Source organism: Mauremys mutica, chromosome 1, assembly GCF_020497125.1.
Source record: "Mauremys mutica isolate MM-2020 ecotype Southern chromosome 1, ASM2049712v1, whole genome shotgun sequence".
NCBI classification, from domain to species: Eukaryota; Metazoa; Chordata; order Testudines; family Geoemydidae; genus Mauremys; species Mauremys mutica.
The window spans coordinates 229,616,078-229,632,173 of NC_059072.1; the positions used below are offsets into that span (position 1 = coordinate 229,616,078).

The following is a 16,096-nucleotide window of genomic DNA, read 5'->3' on the forward strand; positions in this document are numbered from 1 at the left end:
GACAAATGGTTACTGAACAGCTGTTCCCTTCAAGAATAAGTTTTATGCTTTAGATCCTGATCCAGCATTCATTGAATTCGATACAACTACTTTGGGAGTTGGATAAAGCTCTGACTTTCCCTAGTCTTACTGTGAATTACAGCTATATGTGTGATCAAATAAAAAACGTTTAATGTGCAATATAACATTCTTACACATTTAGACTATTTACTGCCATATGTATCATCTGCTTGAGCTAGTGCTGTAGCCAGACTCAAGTTTAGCTTTAGAAATCCAGTACAAATTATCCCTTGCTGTAGGAGAACAAAGGAACCTCTTCTAAACTGTCTGACCCAGGTGTGAACTTATTTACTACTTTCCCCTGTGGCAGATATGAGTAAGGCTCAGATTTGATTAATGTGCCTCCATATGAAAGTAATTACGCTTTTAGTCTTGTTCAGACTGGTTATTTTTAAAAATAGTTTTCTTGATTGGCATATTTGGTACTTTGAGAGAGAAGTATCTCCAGTCTATAGTTACTAGAAGGTTGAACAAGGGCCTGGGATAGGATTAAAATGAATATAATTTTAAGGATTATAAGTAGGGACCTTCCAAATTCACCGCCATGAAAATCTAGTCTTTTGTGTACTTTTACCCTATACAATACAGATTTCATGGAGAAGACCAGCGTTTCTCAAATTGGGGGTCCTGACCCAAAAGGGAGTTGTAGGGGGGGCTGCAAGGTTATTTTAGGGGGGTTTCAGTATTGCCCCCCTTACTTCTGCGCTGCCTTCAGAACTGGGCAGCTAGAGAGAGTGGCGGCTGTTAGCTGGGTGCCCAGGTCTGAAGGCAGAGCCCCATCAGTAGCAGTACAGAAGTAAGGGTGGCAATAACATACCATGCCACCCTTACTTCTGCTCTGCTACCTTCAGAGCTGGGTGGCCAGGGTGTGGTGGCTGCTGACTGAGGGCCCTGCTCTGCAGGCAACAGCACAGAAGTAAGGGTGCAATACCATTGTGACGTTTCTCTCCATATTCTTTATGAAAATATCCTTATGATATAAATGACCTAACTGAGATATACTTTACGCAAGATGGCTCATGTGATACATCATTGAAAAGGTTATGATTTACTGAATGTGAATATCCAATTTGTATGCCTGTATAATTTCTGTACCTGAAGGTAGGAATATTAACTATGTACCTGTATTACAAATGCTACTTTGGGTGTCAACCCCAACCAGCCCTTCAGGTACAACAGTGGAAAAGCCGGACAGGGCTAACGGCCCATTAGCAAAGACAATGGACTATGAAAGGGCTTAGTCTTCCTGTGGACCCTGGAGACAATGTGTGTATATATATATAATAAGATACTAGTGTTCTGTCAGATTTCTTAGACATCAGTGACAGATCATCTTTTGGTCATTTTGGTTTGGGGGGGGGGGTTGTGTGTAACATTTGACATTCCTTTTTTCATGTAAGTATAAACTTTTAAAGATGAATGTAGATATTTATAAATTAGAGGAAATACATGAGGATTATTTCCAGCAGCAATATCTGTGACTCAGTAACCTTACTCAACACAAGTGTACTTTTCACATATTTTATTACCAATGAATACACACATAAAATACATGATTCCACTTGGAAATTTGTTTCCATCCATTTAAGGAAAAGACTGCTTCCCTCTGTCCTTACTATAGAGCAGATTTTAGAGCTACATATTAAAATGTAAGAAATCTGCACAAGCTAACAAAATCAGATATTCTCTCCTCCATGCTCATGTTAATTGCCAACAATTTAGTGGCAAATAAGTATGCGAATGGAGGAGAAAATGGATGTCACATATTCTAGATATGTAAATTACAGACTTCACATTTTTATGCTGGGAAGCCACCAAAAATATTACTTCACTTGAAAAATACATTGTGCCTGATTTCTTCACTGCCTTGCACCTTCGTATAATCACTCATACCAGTGCAAAGTGAGCACAATGTGGATGTAAAAATCAGAATAATACGCTGTGATTGCGTGGATGAGGCCCAGAGGCCCCCTGCTGGAGGCCTCAGGGTCCTGTCACACCCCTCCCAGGAAAGGAGCAGTGGAAGAGGTCCTCCAAGTGGGCTAGAGAGGCTGTAGGGGGAAGCAGCCAATCAGAGAGGCTGCAGGGAGCAGGCAATCAGGGCCCTGGAGGGCCATATAAAAAGGAGCTTCAGTGCCAGAGAAAGGCAGTTCCTTGCTGCAGCTAGTGGAGTTCAAATGGTGCTCCCGGCTGGCTAAAGGGAACTGCAGTATCATGGACAGCTCACTGCTGGTAGGGACCAGGGGAGCAAGGAAGAACTCCTGGCTGGCTGCTGGGCCTGAACTTAGAAGACCCCTGAGCTAAGGGTGAGGCATCGGTGAAGGCTGGGGCCAGGGGCGGCTCTAGGAATTTGGCCGCCCCAAGCACGCTGGTCCCGCGGCTCCGGGGGACCTCTTGCAGACGTGCCTGCGGGAGGTCCACCGGAGCCGCGGGACCAGCGGACCCTCCGCAGTCCTGCCTGCGGCAGGTCCACCTGTCCCACGGCTCCGGTGGACCTCCTGCAGGCATGACTGCGGCAGGTCCGCCGGAGCTGCCTGCCGCCCTGCCGGCAAAATGCCGCCCCAAGTGCGCGCTTGGCGTGCTGGGTTCTGGAGCCAGCCCTGGCTGGGGCTGTGACGAAGTGGCCCAGGGAACTGAAAGCAGTTAGTTAAAAGGACAGGGCGGTGTGTGGCTGGGAACTAGAGTAGTGGGTGGGCCTGGATCCCCCCCTTAGGCCACTAGGTGAAGTGGCTTACAACTGGACAGCGATAAACCCCCAGAAGGAGATCTGAAAAGCTAAGAGGCCCAACAGGAGAGTTGGAGCCAGAGCCAATCAAGAGGGTGAAACCATTGCCTCCAGGGGGGAAGCCCTGGGGGTACGGCCCAATACCAGGGCTGGGACTATTTAAAAAAAAACTGTGGACACACCCAACCAGAAGGAGCGCCATGCCACTATATAGGGTTTGATACCCTTTTTACAGAGGTATAAATGACTACACAAGAGGTAACACAGTGAAGACCATTGAATCTCCTAAAAACACTTAAAAACATAAATATTACAGTTTGAGATAAAATGTTATATTGTTAATAATCACTGTTAATAATCACAGTTGAGGCACTTAGGGGAAAAAAGTTGTTCTTGGGTCATGTAAATGTTATTAGCGGTAATAAAGTTCTCTTAAATACTGCTTTGTGCTCCTTTGAAGTGGACAAAGTGGAATATAAGCCATAAAGACATCATTAAAAAGGAATTTTATGTAAACAAAGCATACATACTGTAGAAAAGCAAGACAAATAGCTCCATACGTTATAAACCCTTACCTTGAATTATAGAATACAGTAGTCCTAGGCTCAAAGCAAGTACTAGCGTATCAGATAGAAAAATGTGTGCTTAAAAGTATTTTGCACACTTTGTGCATGTCAGTTTGCATTATTGCATTAAGTTCAAGATATTTTCCAGATTTATTTTCATCTGTCACGATGTAACAAAATACAGTACTAGTAAGGCAAATATTAAAATAGGAATAGAAATAACAAGCTCAGTTATCCCTTGTCAAGAGATCCTTAGGGCACAAGCCTGAAACCAAAGTTACAGCGTCCACTCCAATTTCTCCAGTTTTGCCCTTCCCTCGTTCTGATTCAAAAATGATCTGATATAAGAAAGGAAAAGCATTAATTATGAGGAGGTAGCAAATGTGAACATTTATCCACTATTAAAGAGGAAACAAAGTTATTTAACTAGTTTGAGATGATGTATCCACTAAAAGTTGTATTTTTGTCACTATCTAGGAAGATTTACCCACTTAAATCCTTGATCTTTTTATAACTCTGATAATATCTGAACTAGAGCAAGATTGATTGTCCTCTATGTTAATCTACAATCCCAAATTGATTATCATAATGGAATTTACTATTGTCGTAGTATAAACAAAATGCTGTCTCTCTCAAAAAACTAAGAATACATTATAATAAAGTAACAAATATATAAATTGCTGATATGTGATGTTTGTGTGTATTCCTTTCTTTGCGGACATTACAATTGTGAGTTTGCCCTCTATTTGTGTGTTTGGTTATTGAGTGAAATATTTATTTTAGATATTGCTTTGTGCTTATCTACAGGGTATTTAAGCCCAGATTCTCAAAGGTATTTAGGCTCCTAACTTCTACTAAAATAGTTCCATTGAAATCAATTGAAATTAAAAGCCTAAATACCTTTCAGGATCTGGGTCTTAGTATTTTAGGTCCTGATAGTGCAAAAGGGCCTTAAAGTGGCCAGGGATGAAATGTCCTCATTAAAGCCCTTTACACTTCCAAAGCTGTGTAAAGGGACCATGACCTAAATGAGAATCTGACCATAAAGTGTCAAGAGGAAACCTTAATTATACCTGTTGCAATTCTTGGAGTAGGTTCTGGCCCATGCTTGGCAAAGCAGCTGGAAAGCTGGCTTAATTGGCTACTCTGGATTCTTTTTTTTTTTTTTTTAAATAAGGGAATCCCAAGGTAGTGAGGGCTGGAAAAATAACTTTACACCACCCATCTCCTGTCCATATTGGGACTGGTGGGTATTCCAATGATCCACAGCTGCCAGAATAGCCCCTTGGAGATATGGGGTTTGGGCTGATCTATCTAATTCCCAGGACCATCCCATTTCCTCACCAGCCCCAGGAACTAGGAGCTGCAAAGGAGGGATAAACTCACCTTTAAAGTCACATCCCTTCCAGTCTGGCACAGAACACCGCTTATATGGTCAGAGAATCTGGCCCCTAGTGTATTTGTGTCTCATGGAGGAAGCAAGTCTGTGTGTATGCAATATCAGGAGTGGAGGCACCACCACATGTATCGTGAACTTAACTAAAGGAGACAAAACTAGTAAGCATGTCAACACACACTGGATACAGGCTGTCGACTAACACTGAGGATTGCATCTGCATTAGATAGCTTCCCCACTCCCTCCCTGATTAAAGGGCATTAATGCAAACATCCAAAACCCAGGGTATCTGATGATGAGGGTCATTCTGCACACCCCATCAAATTATCAGGAAATGTTGCAAGCCAGACTGAAAGCTCTAATCCTTCACCACCTATGCCATAGTTCAATCTTTAAAAACAGTTGTGATGGAAGTAACAAATCAGTCTCTCAGTGCACATATTTATACCTTTTTTTTGCACTGAGACATAAATCAGAGGCTACAACTAGTTATGATAATTAAAGATCTGATGGAACTTTCACAAAATGATAAGGTTCTTATGCTTAACATCCTGAGCAACTCAGGTAATTAAATTCTCTCTAGTTAAATTGCCCATGAAGATGAAGTTTCAAGAGAATATTATTCTTTCTTTTGTCTCCTAGAAATTATTTGGTTGTGTTGCTAGCATAGAATGGCTCCCATTTTCTAACTTGGAGGTGGCTTTTATAGTTGGCAATTGGTATACCTACAAAACGGTCTATAGGATGCTTAAAAATCAGTGAGGATGAAATGCAAGCTATTGTGTTAGTTATTGTAATTGGTTTCTGTCTTTACTTACATTCTTAGTAGTCTCCGCTCCCTGAAGCATTTCTATTTTTCCAGTCTTCCACCTTTCATCTTTTCCTCTGCTCTGCTCCCAGGCAGGAGCACTTCTGTGGCTGCCCAGGAATACTCTGAGTTTCCCCACCCTGTCTCCAGCAAGGCGATAACTGAAAATCAAACAGTAGTTCCTCTTCGGCTTGAGGTCAGTCAGAAGAAGTTTCAAACGGCCAACATTCTTTTTGTGCCCCACAAAGGCTGGAACTGCCATATAATATCCATCACCTTGTGAGGGGAAGAAACAGACATCTTTGTATGTTTTGTTGCGTTTTGTGAAATATTTTTCTTAGTAAATTGAATAACAGTTTGCCAAGACAATAATAAGTACAAGTTTCATCACTTAAATAACTAAAATCTAGCCTACAAAAAACAGCATCAAATATACTAAGTAGGGAACAATCCTGCACAGCTAGAAGGATGGATTAGATAGCTTAATCTTTTGTCTATACTTACACCAATTCTTTGAACAAACTTGCATTTTGTTTTCTTATATGTTTCAAGGGAAATAAAGACTCAGCACAGCAGTTAATCTCTCTCTGTATTGTAAACAGTCTGAAACATCCAAAATTTGTTTTGAGTGACTCTGCATATTCTCCTTCTTAACATTATTGATTATATTTATTATGGTAATACCTAGGATCAAACAACATTGGAATTTGATTGTGCTAGCCACTGTATGAACAGAGTAATTAACAGTCCCTGTCCCAAAATGCTTACAATCTAAATAGATGAGACAGACAAAAAATAGGGAAAATGGATTGAACACAGGAGCAAAGCAAACAGAGTGATTGATTGGGAGCAAACATCATATTAGTTCCATTGTTTTGGGATGAGGTGTTCCTGGGAGGGAATTAGCTAGATGGAGGCACAGGAAGGGAGAAGGGACATGGAAGGGAAACAGGGTGAGGGGGAAAGAGGAAGAGAAGGAAGGACGAGGATATGAAGGCCAAGTGGAGAAAGGCTGAGGTGAGGAGACTGTAAGGGGGAGCACAGGAGATAGCTGGACCAAATGGCCAATCAGTACAAGGAAGAGAATGTCCAGAGTGAAAATTGTGGTGTGTGACAGGGAATTAAAACCCCCCCCCCCCCAGATGGCTTGGGTCAACTGACTCGGGTTCACGAGGCTTGGGCTGAAAGGCTATAAAACTGCCATGTAGACATTTGGGCTCTGGCTGGAGCCCGAGCTCAGGGACCTGTGAGGGGAGAGGGTCCCAGAGCCTGGGTTCCAGCCTGAGCCCAAACAGCTACGTACCAATTTTACAGCCCCCAGCCTGAGTGCCCAAGTCATCTGACCCAAGTCAGTTATGGCTGTGGCATGGGTCTTTTATTTCAGGGTAAACATACCGAGTGGCCTATCCTGCCCGTTTAAGAGCCAAGAGGCCCTGGGGCTAGCCAGCCAGGCATAATTAGCCTTATCCTGCCTCACCTGAGCTGGGTGTAGGGCTTAAAAAGGGAGGAAGCTGAGCAGGCAGGGACTGGCTGTGGTGGTGAACAGTTGAGCTTGGTTGTGGCTGAAGAGCCAAGCCACAGGACAAGAACTAATTCCTGTGGTGGGCCCCAGAACAAGGGGACAGGATCCCAGGGAGGCAGGCCTGGGGCCAGTGTTCAGAAGGAACAGAGAGCTGAAGAGGAGTCCAAAAGGGATGAGAGGCTCAAGCCTAGAGAGCGGTGAAAGATGTTAGGAAATGTTTAATCTTGTTTGTAGTTTTGGAGTTCTACTGAGGGGCTGTGGGACAAGCCCTGGGACCTACTGCTCTGCAAAAGGAGAGTGAAACTCTGTTTGATTTGTGTTATATCCTTGGGGCAGCCGGTGTAGGAAGCAATCACTTGAGGCCAGAGAGCAGGCAGCTAACCAAAACCTCCATTTTATTTACAGATATACAGAGAGCTCACTCAGCTGGTTGAAACCGGCTGAGCTAACCCATAATAATCTAACTCAGTTGCCATAGCAACAAAAACCATGACAACCAAATACACAACATATTCCTCCCCCCCTAATAAGAACATCCCCTAAATAAAACACACACTAGATTAGAGAAGGAGGGTAGACTGCCTCCATTCCCGGCTAAACCCTGGGGATTATTTTGCCCCATAACCGTGGGTTCGCCCTAGCTAAAGATCCAGCCGATGAGGAGGCCTTCTGTCTCTAGGTGGATTACGGCGAACTTCTGGTGTTATTGCACCCGAAAGCACTAGGGGCTCAGGGTCCGCAGCACGAACAGGTGAGGAGGTGGTATCAGCTCGTGCTGGGCAAAGGGGTATCTCAGCCGCCGGCAGTAATGGAGGAGAACAGTCAGAAACAGGTGACTCGTGATTCGGTCCCTCACCAGAAGAGGTGAAGTCAGACCCCTCAACTGCAGATGGGTCCTGAGGACTGGCATGACCTGGCAACAGCTGATCTACATGTCGCCGCCAGGTAAGATTCTCTGCAGTCTGGACTGTGTAGGAAACAGGTCCTGTTTGAGTGATGACTGTGGCCGGAACCCATTTAGCTCTGGAAGTATAATTCCGAGCCAAAACTGGCTGTCCCGGGCTAAAGGTTCGATCTTTTGCTCTGGGTGCCCGTCTGATGACTTGATATTGCTGCTGATGTTGCACAATTTGTCGGGGTTCAGAAGGTTTCAGCAGATCAAAGCAAGTGCGCAGCTGTCGTCCCATCATTAGAAAGGCCGGAGATGCGTGGGTCGTAGCATGAGGTGTGTTTCTGTAGGAAAGTAAAAAGGTATCCAGACACTTTTGAATGGAGTGTTGTCCCCTTGCTGATTTCAAAGCGTTTTTCATTGTCTGCACAAATCTTTCAGCTAATCCGTTGGTGGACGGATGATATGGTGCTGACGTGATGTGGTGTATCCCATTTGCCTTCATAAAATTTTGAAACTCCTGAGAAACGAACTGCGGTCCGTTGTCGCTCACAAGTTGTTCTGGCAGACCAAAACGACTAAAGAGTCCTCGTAGTTTTTGGATAGTACTCTCTGCAGAAGTGGACTGCATTATAGAGACTTCTGGCCATTTAGAATGGGCATCTATTGCCACCAAGAACATGCTTCCTTCAAGGGGGCCAGCAAAGTCAACGTGAATACGTTGCCACGGGTTTTCAGGCCAGTCCCATGGGTGTAGGGGTGCCCACTGGGGTGCATTCCTCACACCCTGACATGACATACAAGCTTTTGCCTTCTCTTCAATAGCGCTGTCCAGTCCAGGCCACCAAAAATAGCTTCGTGCAATTTCCTTCATGCGCACTATTCCACAGTGACCGGAATGTAGCTGTTCTAACATTTGTGATCTCAGTGGTGGTGGAATAATGACACGTCTCCCCCACAACAAACAACCAGATTGGACCGATAACTCCGTCCGCTTGGACATGTAGGGAACAAGGTCGGATGAGACCGGAGAGGTCTGTCGGGATTTTCCATGCATCACCAGGTCCATAATGTGGGACAATACTGGGTCAACGCGAGTTGCCTTCTTTATCTGAGTAGCAGTGATGGGTGTATTCTCTACCTGTTCAAAGTAGAAGATTTCCTTTCGGGCACTATCTTGGTGTTTGACCGGCAAAGGCAACCTTGAGAGGCCATCTGCATTGCCGTGCAGAGTGGATTTCCGATATTTGATTTCATATGTGTGTGCTGAAAGTAACAATGCCCAACGTTGCATACGACAAGCAGCTAATGGGGGAATGCCTGTGTAGGGTCCAAAAATTGATGTCAGAGGTCGATGGTCTGTGAGAAGAGTAAATTTTCGCCCAAACAGGTACTGATGAAACTTCCGAATTCCAAAAACAATTCCTAATGCCTCACGTTCGATTTGGGCGTAGTTAGTTTCTGCTTTGCTTAGAGTGCGTGAAGCAAAAGCAATAGGTCTCTCTTCTCCTGAAGGCATAATATGTGACACGACTGCTCCCACTCCATAAGGGGAGGCATCACAGGCCAATTGCAGTGGTAAGGATGGATCAAAGTGCGTTAGAACTTCAGAATTTAGCAATGCATCCTTAGCTTTGTTAAACGCAACATCACAGGCTTCAGTCCACTTCCAGGCCTTGTTCTGCCCAAGGAGCTCATGAAGTGGTTTTAGCAGTGTGGCTAACTGTGAGATGAACTTTCCATAATAGTTCAGGAGTCCTAGAAACGAGCGCAGCTGGCTTACATTTCGAGGTGGGGGAGCCTCCACAATAGCTTTAACTTTTGCAGGGGCCTTATGAAGACCTGCAGAATCAATGATGTGTCCCAAATATTCAACAGAGGGCTTGAAGAATTCACACTTGTCTTTGCGAACTCGCAGGCCATACTCTTCCAGTCTTTGTAGGGTAGCCTCTAAATTCTTTAAGTGATCCTCTTCATTTCTTCCAGTGACCAGGATATCATCCAGATAGCACTGAACTCCTGACAAGCCACACAAGATCTGGTCCATAGCCCTCTGGAACAGGGCGGGAGCAGATGTTATTCCGAAGGGTAGGCGACAGTATCGATAAAGCCCCTTATGAGTCACAATAGTCAACAGCTCTTGGGACTTTTCATCGACGTGCATCTGTAAATATGCTTGACTCAGATCAATCTTACTGAACTTTTGTCCCCCAGCCAGGCCTGCGAAGAGGTCATCGATGCGGGGAAGCGGGTATTGCTCTGCACACAACACTGGGTTGACAGTGACTTTAAAATCACCGCAAATCCGGAGAGAGCCATCTTTCTTCACGATTGGAACGATAGGAGTGGCCCATGAGCTATGGGTAACTGGTATTAGGACTCCATTGGTGACCAGGCGCTCCAGGTCTGCTTCAACTTTTGGCCTGATGGCATATGGCACAGTTCGGGCTTTCAGATATTTTGGTGGACTGTCAGGTTTAATGTTCAATGTCACAGTGATTCCCTTCATACTTCCCAAATCATCTCCAAAAACAGCAGCATGTTTCCTTAGAATAGGGGTTAGACTGGTTTCTTCTTTAGTCATCCGGTGCACTTCTGCCCAGTTCAGTTGAATCTTCCCAAGCCAAGACCTACCCATTAAGGCTGGGTAGTCACCTCTCACCACAAACAGTGGCAATTTAGCCGCCTGTCCATTGAGCTCCACCTTAACATCAATAGTGCCCAACATGGGCACAGCTTCACCTGTATACGTCTTCAGAACAGTTTTTGTTGCCTTAAGCGGAAGATGCTGTAGCTTTTCCTTATACACAGTCTCAGGAACCAGCGAGACAGCTGCACCGGTGTCTAGTTCCATGCGTATAGGTTTGCCCTCCAATAAAGGGGTTACCCAGTATTCATGTGAGCTCGCTGCCAAAGACAAAACATGCAGTGGCACTTCCTCTTGTGAGGAGGTGTCACCTTGATCATCCTGGGTCTGCTCTAGGGTATGCAAGGTTCCTCTTTTTGTCGGCCAGACCACAGGCCTCTTTTTCTTTTGTTTACAGGCATACTCAATGTGTCCCTTTTTGCCACAGTGTCGACACACCAGGTCCTTACACCAGCATTCTGATGCCTGGTGACCCAGCTTACCACAGCGGTAACATTCTTGACTCTGCACCGTTTTGTGGGTCAGTTCTTGTGACACTTTTTGCACCCTAGGGGATGCACCGATGTATTGTGCCTCCCTTGTAGCCAGTTCCATGGAGACAGCAATATCAACAGCCTTCTGTAATGTAAGCTGAGCCTCTGTCAGTAGGCGCTTCTGTATAGCTTCACTGCAGAGGCCACACACTAACCTGTCACGCAGGGCATCATTTAACATCTCTTTAAATTCACAGTGTTCTGCTAGCTTTTTTAAAATGGCTACAAATTGTACAACTGTTTCATCTTCCTTTTGGTCTCTTTTGTGGAACCTATATCTTTCAGCAATTACCAGTGGTTTTGGGGAGAAATGAGACCCCAGGATTTCCACAATGTCACTGTAAGATTTAGTCTCAGGCTTAACAGGGTGTAGTAAACTGCGTAGCAGAGAGTAGGTTTTAGCCCCTACAACAGTTAAGAATATTGGCACCTTCTTCGCTTCTGTAATGTCATTTGCAATACCAAAAAGCTCAAAACGCTCAGTATACACATGCCACTGCTCTGTATTCTCATCAAAAGGCTCCAGGGGCCTGGTCAGAGTAGCCATGATTTTTAGTTTCACTTTCACAGTCAGTGCAAACAAGCAGCTTTTTTTGTTTGTTTGTTCTTTACCTTAACTTCTACTTCCTTCTGTTACTGGAGCAGCACCGAGTCTCACCCTCGTCGCCAGTGTTATATCCTTGGGGCAGCCGGTGTAGGAAGCAATCACTTGAGGCCAGAGAGCAGGCAGCTAACCAAAACCTCCATTTTATTTACAGATATACAGAGAGCTCACTCAGCTGGTTGAAACTGGCTGAGCTAACCCATAATAATCTAACTCAGTTGCCATAGCAACAAAAACCATGACAACCAAATACACAACAATTTGGAAGGACTTTGTTGCCAGACCAGGGGAGCCAGGCAAAGGGACTTTGAAGAAGCCAGCTGAGAGAAGCCAGTTACAGCTGCAGTTGGATACCCTAGAAGGGGACTGACCTGGCCAAAGGGCTGGGTCACAGAAGCCCCAGACAGAGAAAGGCCATTGCAAGAGAGAATCATAGACTTTAAGGTCAGAAGGGACCATTATGACCATCTAGTCTGAACTCCTGCACAACGCAGACCACAGAATCTCACCCACCCACTCCTCTTTCAAACCCCTAACCTATGTCTGAGCTATTGAAGTCCTCAAATCGTGGTTTAAAGACTTCAAGTTGCAGAGAATCCTCCAGCAAATGACCCGTGCCCCATGCTGAAGAGGAAGGTGAAAAACCCCCAGGGCCTCTGCCAATCTGCCCTGGAGGAAAATTCCTTCCCGACCTCAAATATGGCAATCAGCTAAACCCTGAGCATGTGGGCAAGACTCACCAGCCAGATGCCCAGGAAAGAATTCTCTGTAGTAACTCAGATCCCACCCCATCTAACATCCCATCACAGGCGACTGGGCATATTTCTCGCTAATAGTCAAAGATCAATTAATTGCCAAAATTAGGCAATCCCATCATACCATCCCCCCATAAACTTATCAAGCTTAGTCTTGAAGCCAGATATGTCTTTTGCCCCCACTGCTCCCCTTGGAAGGCTGTTCCAGAACTTCCACCAAGCCCAGCAGCACCATAATCTAGCCACATGCACTGGCAAGCACGACCTTTCTGTGTACGTGGGGCTTGCTCTGGGGCAGGACCCTATAACATGGAGCAACAGGACATCAACAGTGTGAGCTGGTCGCTGTTGCGATACCTTCTGCAATATTTTTTTGTATCACAACAAGAATATATCTAACCACTTTAGGTAATGTCTTCAGCCATACTTTTTGTTATCTGAATACAAGAACAATAATCACATGTAGCACTCACGGAATGTTTTGTCATGTTACCAGGGTCTGGAATAATATTCGTTATATGTTATATGGTTTTGAATAGTACCCTACCATCACCTCTCTGTCAGGAGTGGAATACTCTTACTCTTGGCTCTCTTAACTTATAGTGTTTGGCAATTCTGAACTGTTACCACAGTCACTTGTCTTCAATAAACGTGACTATAAACTTGAAATTAAGGGGAGATGTGTGGTTCCATTCCCTAGCTGTCTGTGGAAAGTCTCAACTGACATCTCTAATACTGTACAGATTGTCTTTTAGACCTTGTCTCTCTTACTACTTTACTTTAAATTCAGTTGTGCTGAAATAGGTTGTGGAGTATCCATTGTCCCAAAATAGATTAAAACAACTTCCCACCCATCCAAAAAACCCTCCTCTTTCTATTTTTTTTTTTAAATTTTTTGCATTTTCCCCCACCAAACCTAAAACACTGATTGGAATTCCAACACCTAATTACATCCAGTTTCTTATTTTTGGACTAGAAACTCATAGGCGTCAACTCCATGGGTGCTCCGGGGCTGGAGCACCAATGGGAAAAAAATAGTGGGTGCTCAGCACCTACCAGCCACCTCCTGATCAGCTGTTTGGTGGGCCTCACTGAGCAGCTCCTCCCCTTTCTCCCCCGTGCCTCCTGTCTGCCGCCAGTCAGCTCTTAGGCAGTGGACGGGAGGCACAGGAGCAGGGGGTGCTGAGGGGAAGGAGCGGGGAGGGGTGCAGTGAGGGCAAGAAGAGGCAGAACAAAGGTGGGGCCTTGTGGGAAAAGACAGAATGGGGGTGGGGACTTGGGGCAAAGCAGGGATGGAGCACACCTGGGGAAAGCTGAAAGTTGGTACATATGTAGAAACTATAAAATTAAATTTTAGCAACAGTATGTATTTTAAATACCATTATCTCGATCGGCAGGATTCCAGTCAAAGTCATCGTCAGTATCTTGTTTCCAGTTACAAACCCCTTGACTGAAGCTGCAATCAACTGAAAAATTTGAAAAACATCATTTGAGGAAAAAGAGAAAAAAGGCAATACCCTTTATTATGATGTGACTCTGTTATGAAGTTATGTTTGAATAGCTAATAATAAAATTATCCCAAATCTGCGTTCAAATAGTATGGACCTGGATTAAACCCCATAAAGGTATAGCATTTAGAATTAATGTAGCAATTCGTACCTTAATTCTTAATATCATCTGCAGTGATTAGTAACTGCAAGAGTCTCCCACCTGCACATGATTTCATGCTGTTTTTTGTTCACTGCTGGTTTCCTGGTGCAGTTTAAAGTGTTAGTTTTGAGCTAGAAAGCCTTGCATGACCTGGGACCTGCCATTTTGAGAAACTACCTCTCTCGTTATAGGATACTGCTGCAGTTTTGATCAGCTCTTTCCATTTACAAGAGAGCCATGACATCCTCTGTGAGGGGCCCTTAAGTTTGTAACTCTCTCCCCACGCAACACTTGGTTTGAAATAGCATTAATCTATTGACTTTTAGGGCATACTAAAAAGACCATATTGTTTGTCACACAACATAGACTTTCTAGTTCTGTATTTGTAATTTGTACAAATTAGAAGAAATGAAATAATTACTGCACTGTACAATGCAGTATACAAGAACAATGGGCCAGATTCAGAATAGTGTATCAGCCATTCCTCTGAGTTTCCTAACTTTTGTGGCTTTAAATTAAACCATTCCAGTTCTTTTAATGTACTTTATTATGGGGCTGAGAGAGAGGATTCAGAAGGCATTATCTCTGGTGCTTATCATTACTGTAAATGCCCATTTTCACATGATTACAGCTTTCTGGAAAAAAATATTATCCTTTGGGCTGAAATGTCTCATGCTTGTTCTCAGACAAAAAGAAGGGTAGGTTTATGTTTGTTATTTTTAAGATTTGGTAAAATGTCACTGGGTCATTTTTTACTCAAATCCTACCCTTGAAAGACACTCAAACTTCAGCTAGCCCCAAATTCTCAACCCGCTGCCCAGCCCAAGTAACTGCGTTGAGTGCTCAATAGCTCCACAGGAGACCTTTCCTCCAGCTACGCAGCAAGACCTGTGGCAGCACTTAGTATGTAGTTGCCCCCCTGCAACCCTTCTAGCCCACCACATGGGTCTAAGCTTTCTCCACACCTCTCAGCATCAGGCCCTTAAATATCTTCAACTTCCTGATGTCCGCAATGTGCCCACATCATGTTTGTAATTGATAGTTGCAGGGTCGGCTCCAGTGTTTTTCCCTCCTCAAGCGGCCAAAAAAAAAAAAAAAAAAAAAAAGAAAAGAAAAAGAAAAAGAAAAAAAAAAGCTGCGATCGGCGGCAGCTCTACTGCCGCCATTTCATTCTTCGGCGGCAATTCAGCGGCAGGTCCTTCCCTCCGAGAGGGACTGAGGGACCCCGCTGCCGAAGAGCTGTACGTGCCGCCCCTTTCCCTTGGCCAGCCCAAGCACCTGCTTGCTGTGCTGGTGCCTGGATAGTTGGTTTCACCTTCCTCAAGAGTGCTGAACAGGTGAAAATCAGGTGGTCAAATCAACCATGATCAGTTTATGACACATACAGAGTGGGTCCTGTTGACCCTAGGTCCCTCCCATCTTTTTTTATGTTCTGCCTACTGCAAAGTTGCAGTGCCATGCATTATAATTCCCAGCCACTACCGGTGTTCTCTGCAGCCAGAAGCTTGGTTTGAAACAGGAGAGGTAGGGGGGGAAAAGGGTGCCACGAAAACAAACACTGCAGAAGAAAATCAATACTGTAGCAAAGAATAATAATTTACCTTCCTGTTCTGGGTTTGATACTGGAACTTTTCTCTGTGCCAGGACAGGACCAAAGGCAGCTGCTTCTTTAACCTTAGGAACTAATAAAAAAACCCAAACTTGTCAGTGCCAAATAATTTACAGGGAGCAGAGAATTAAACTGTTTCAGCATATTAATTGCCATCATATAGGTTTCATGATGTAATATGTTTACCAGCAACACTACAAACCCACACATCTAGCCACCAGTTAAGTACCAACTTTGAACTTTAAAAAAACAACAAGCTTTTAATATTGACCAAACTATCAAATGAAATGTGCCTAAACTGCTAACTACCACCACCTTATATTTTACCCTGG

General features: G+C 44.3%; 1 protein-coding gene across 3 annotated transcripts in view; it reads right to left on the bottom strand.

The window, feature by feature from the left end:
* Positions 1-2,583: 2,583 nt before the first annotated feature.
* EGFL6 (EGF like domain multiple 6) overlaps positions 2,584-16,096 on the bottom strand; it is a 71,500-nt gene continuing 57,987 nt past the window's right edge. For all 3 annotated transcript variants that reach the window (XM_045010395.1, XM_045010404.1, XM_045010386.1), the window contains 4 exons: positions 15,757-15,837; positions 13,885-13,971; positions 5,566-5,831; positions 2,584-3,689 (listed from right to left, as the gene is read on the bottom strand). In XM_045010395.1, coding sequence (XP_044866330.1) covers positions 3,579-3,689; positions 5,566-5,831; positions 13,885-13,971; positions 15,757-15,837 — 545 coding nt within the window. In that variant the 3' untranslated portion in view covers positions 2,584-3,578. The remainder of the gene's footprint in view (positions 3,690-5,565; positions 5,832-13,884; positions 13,972-15,756; positions 15,838-16,096) is intronic.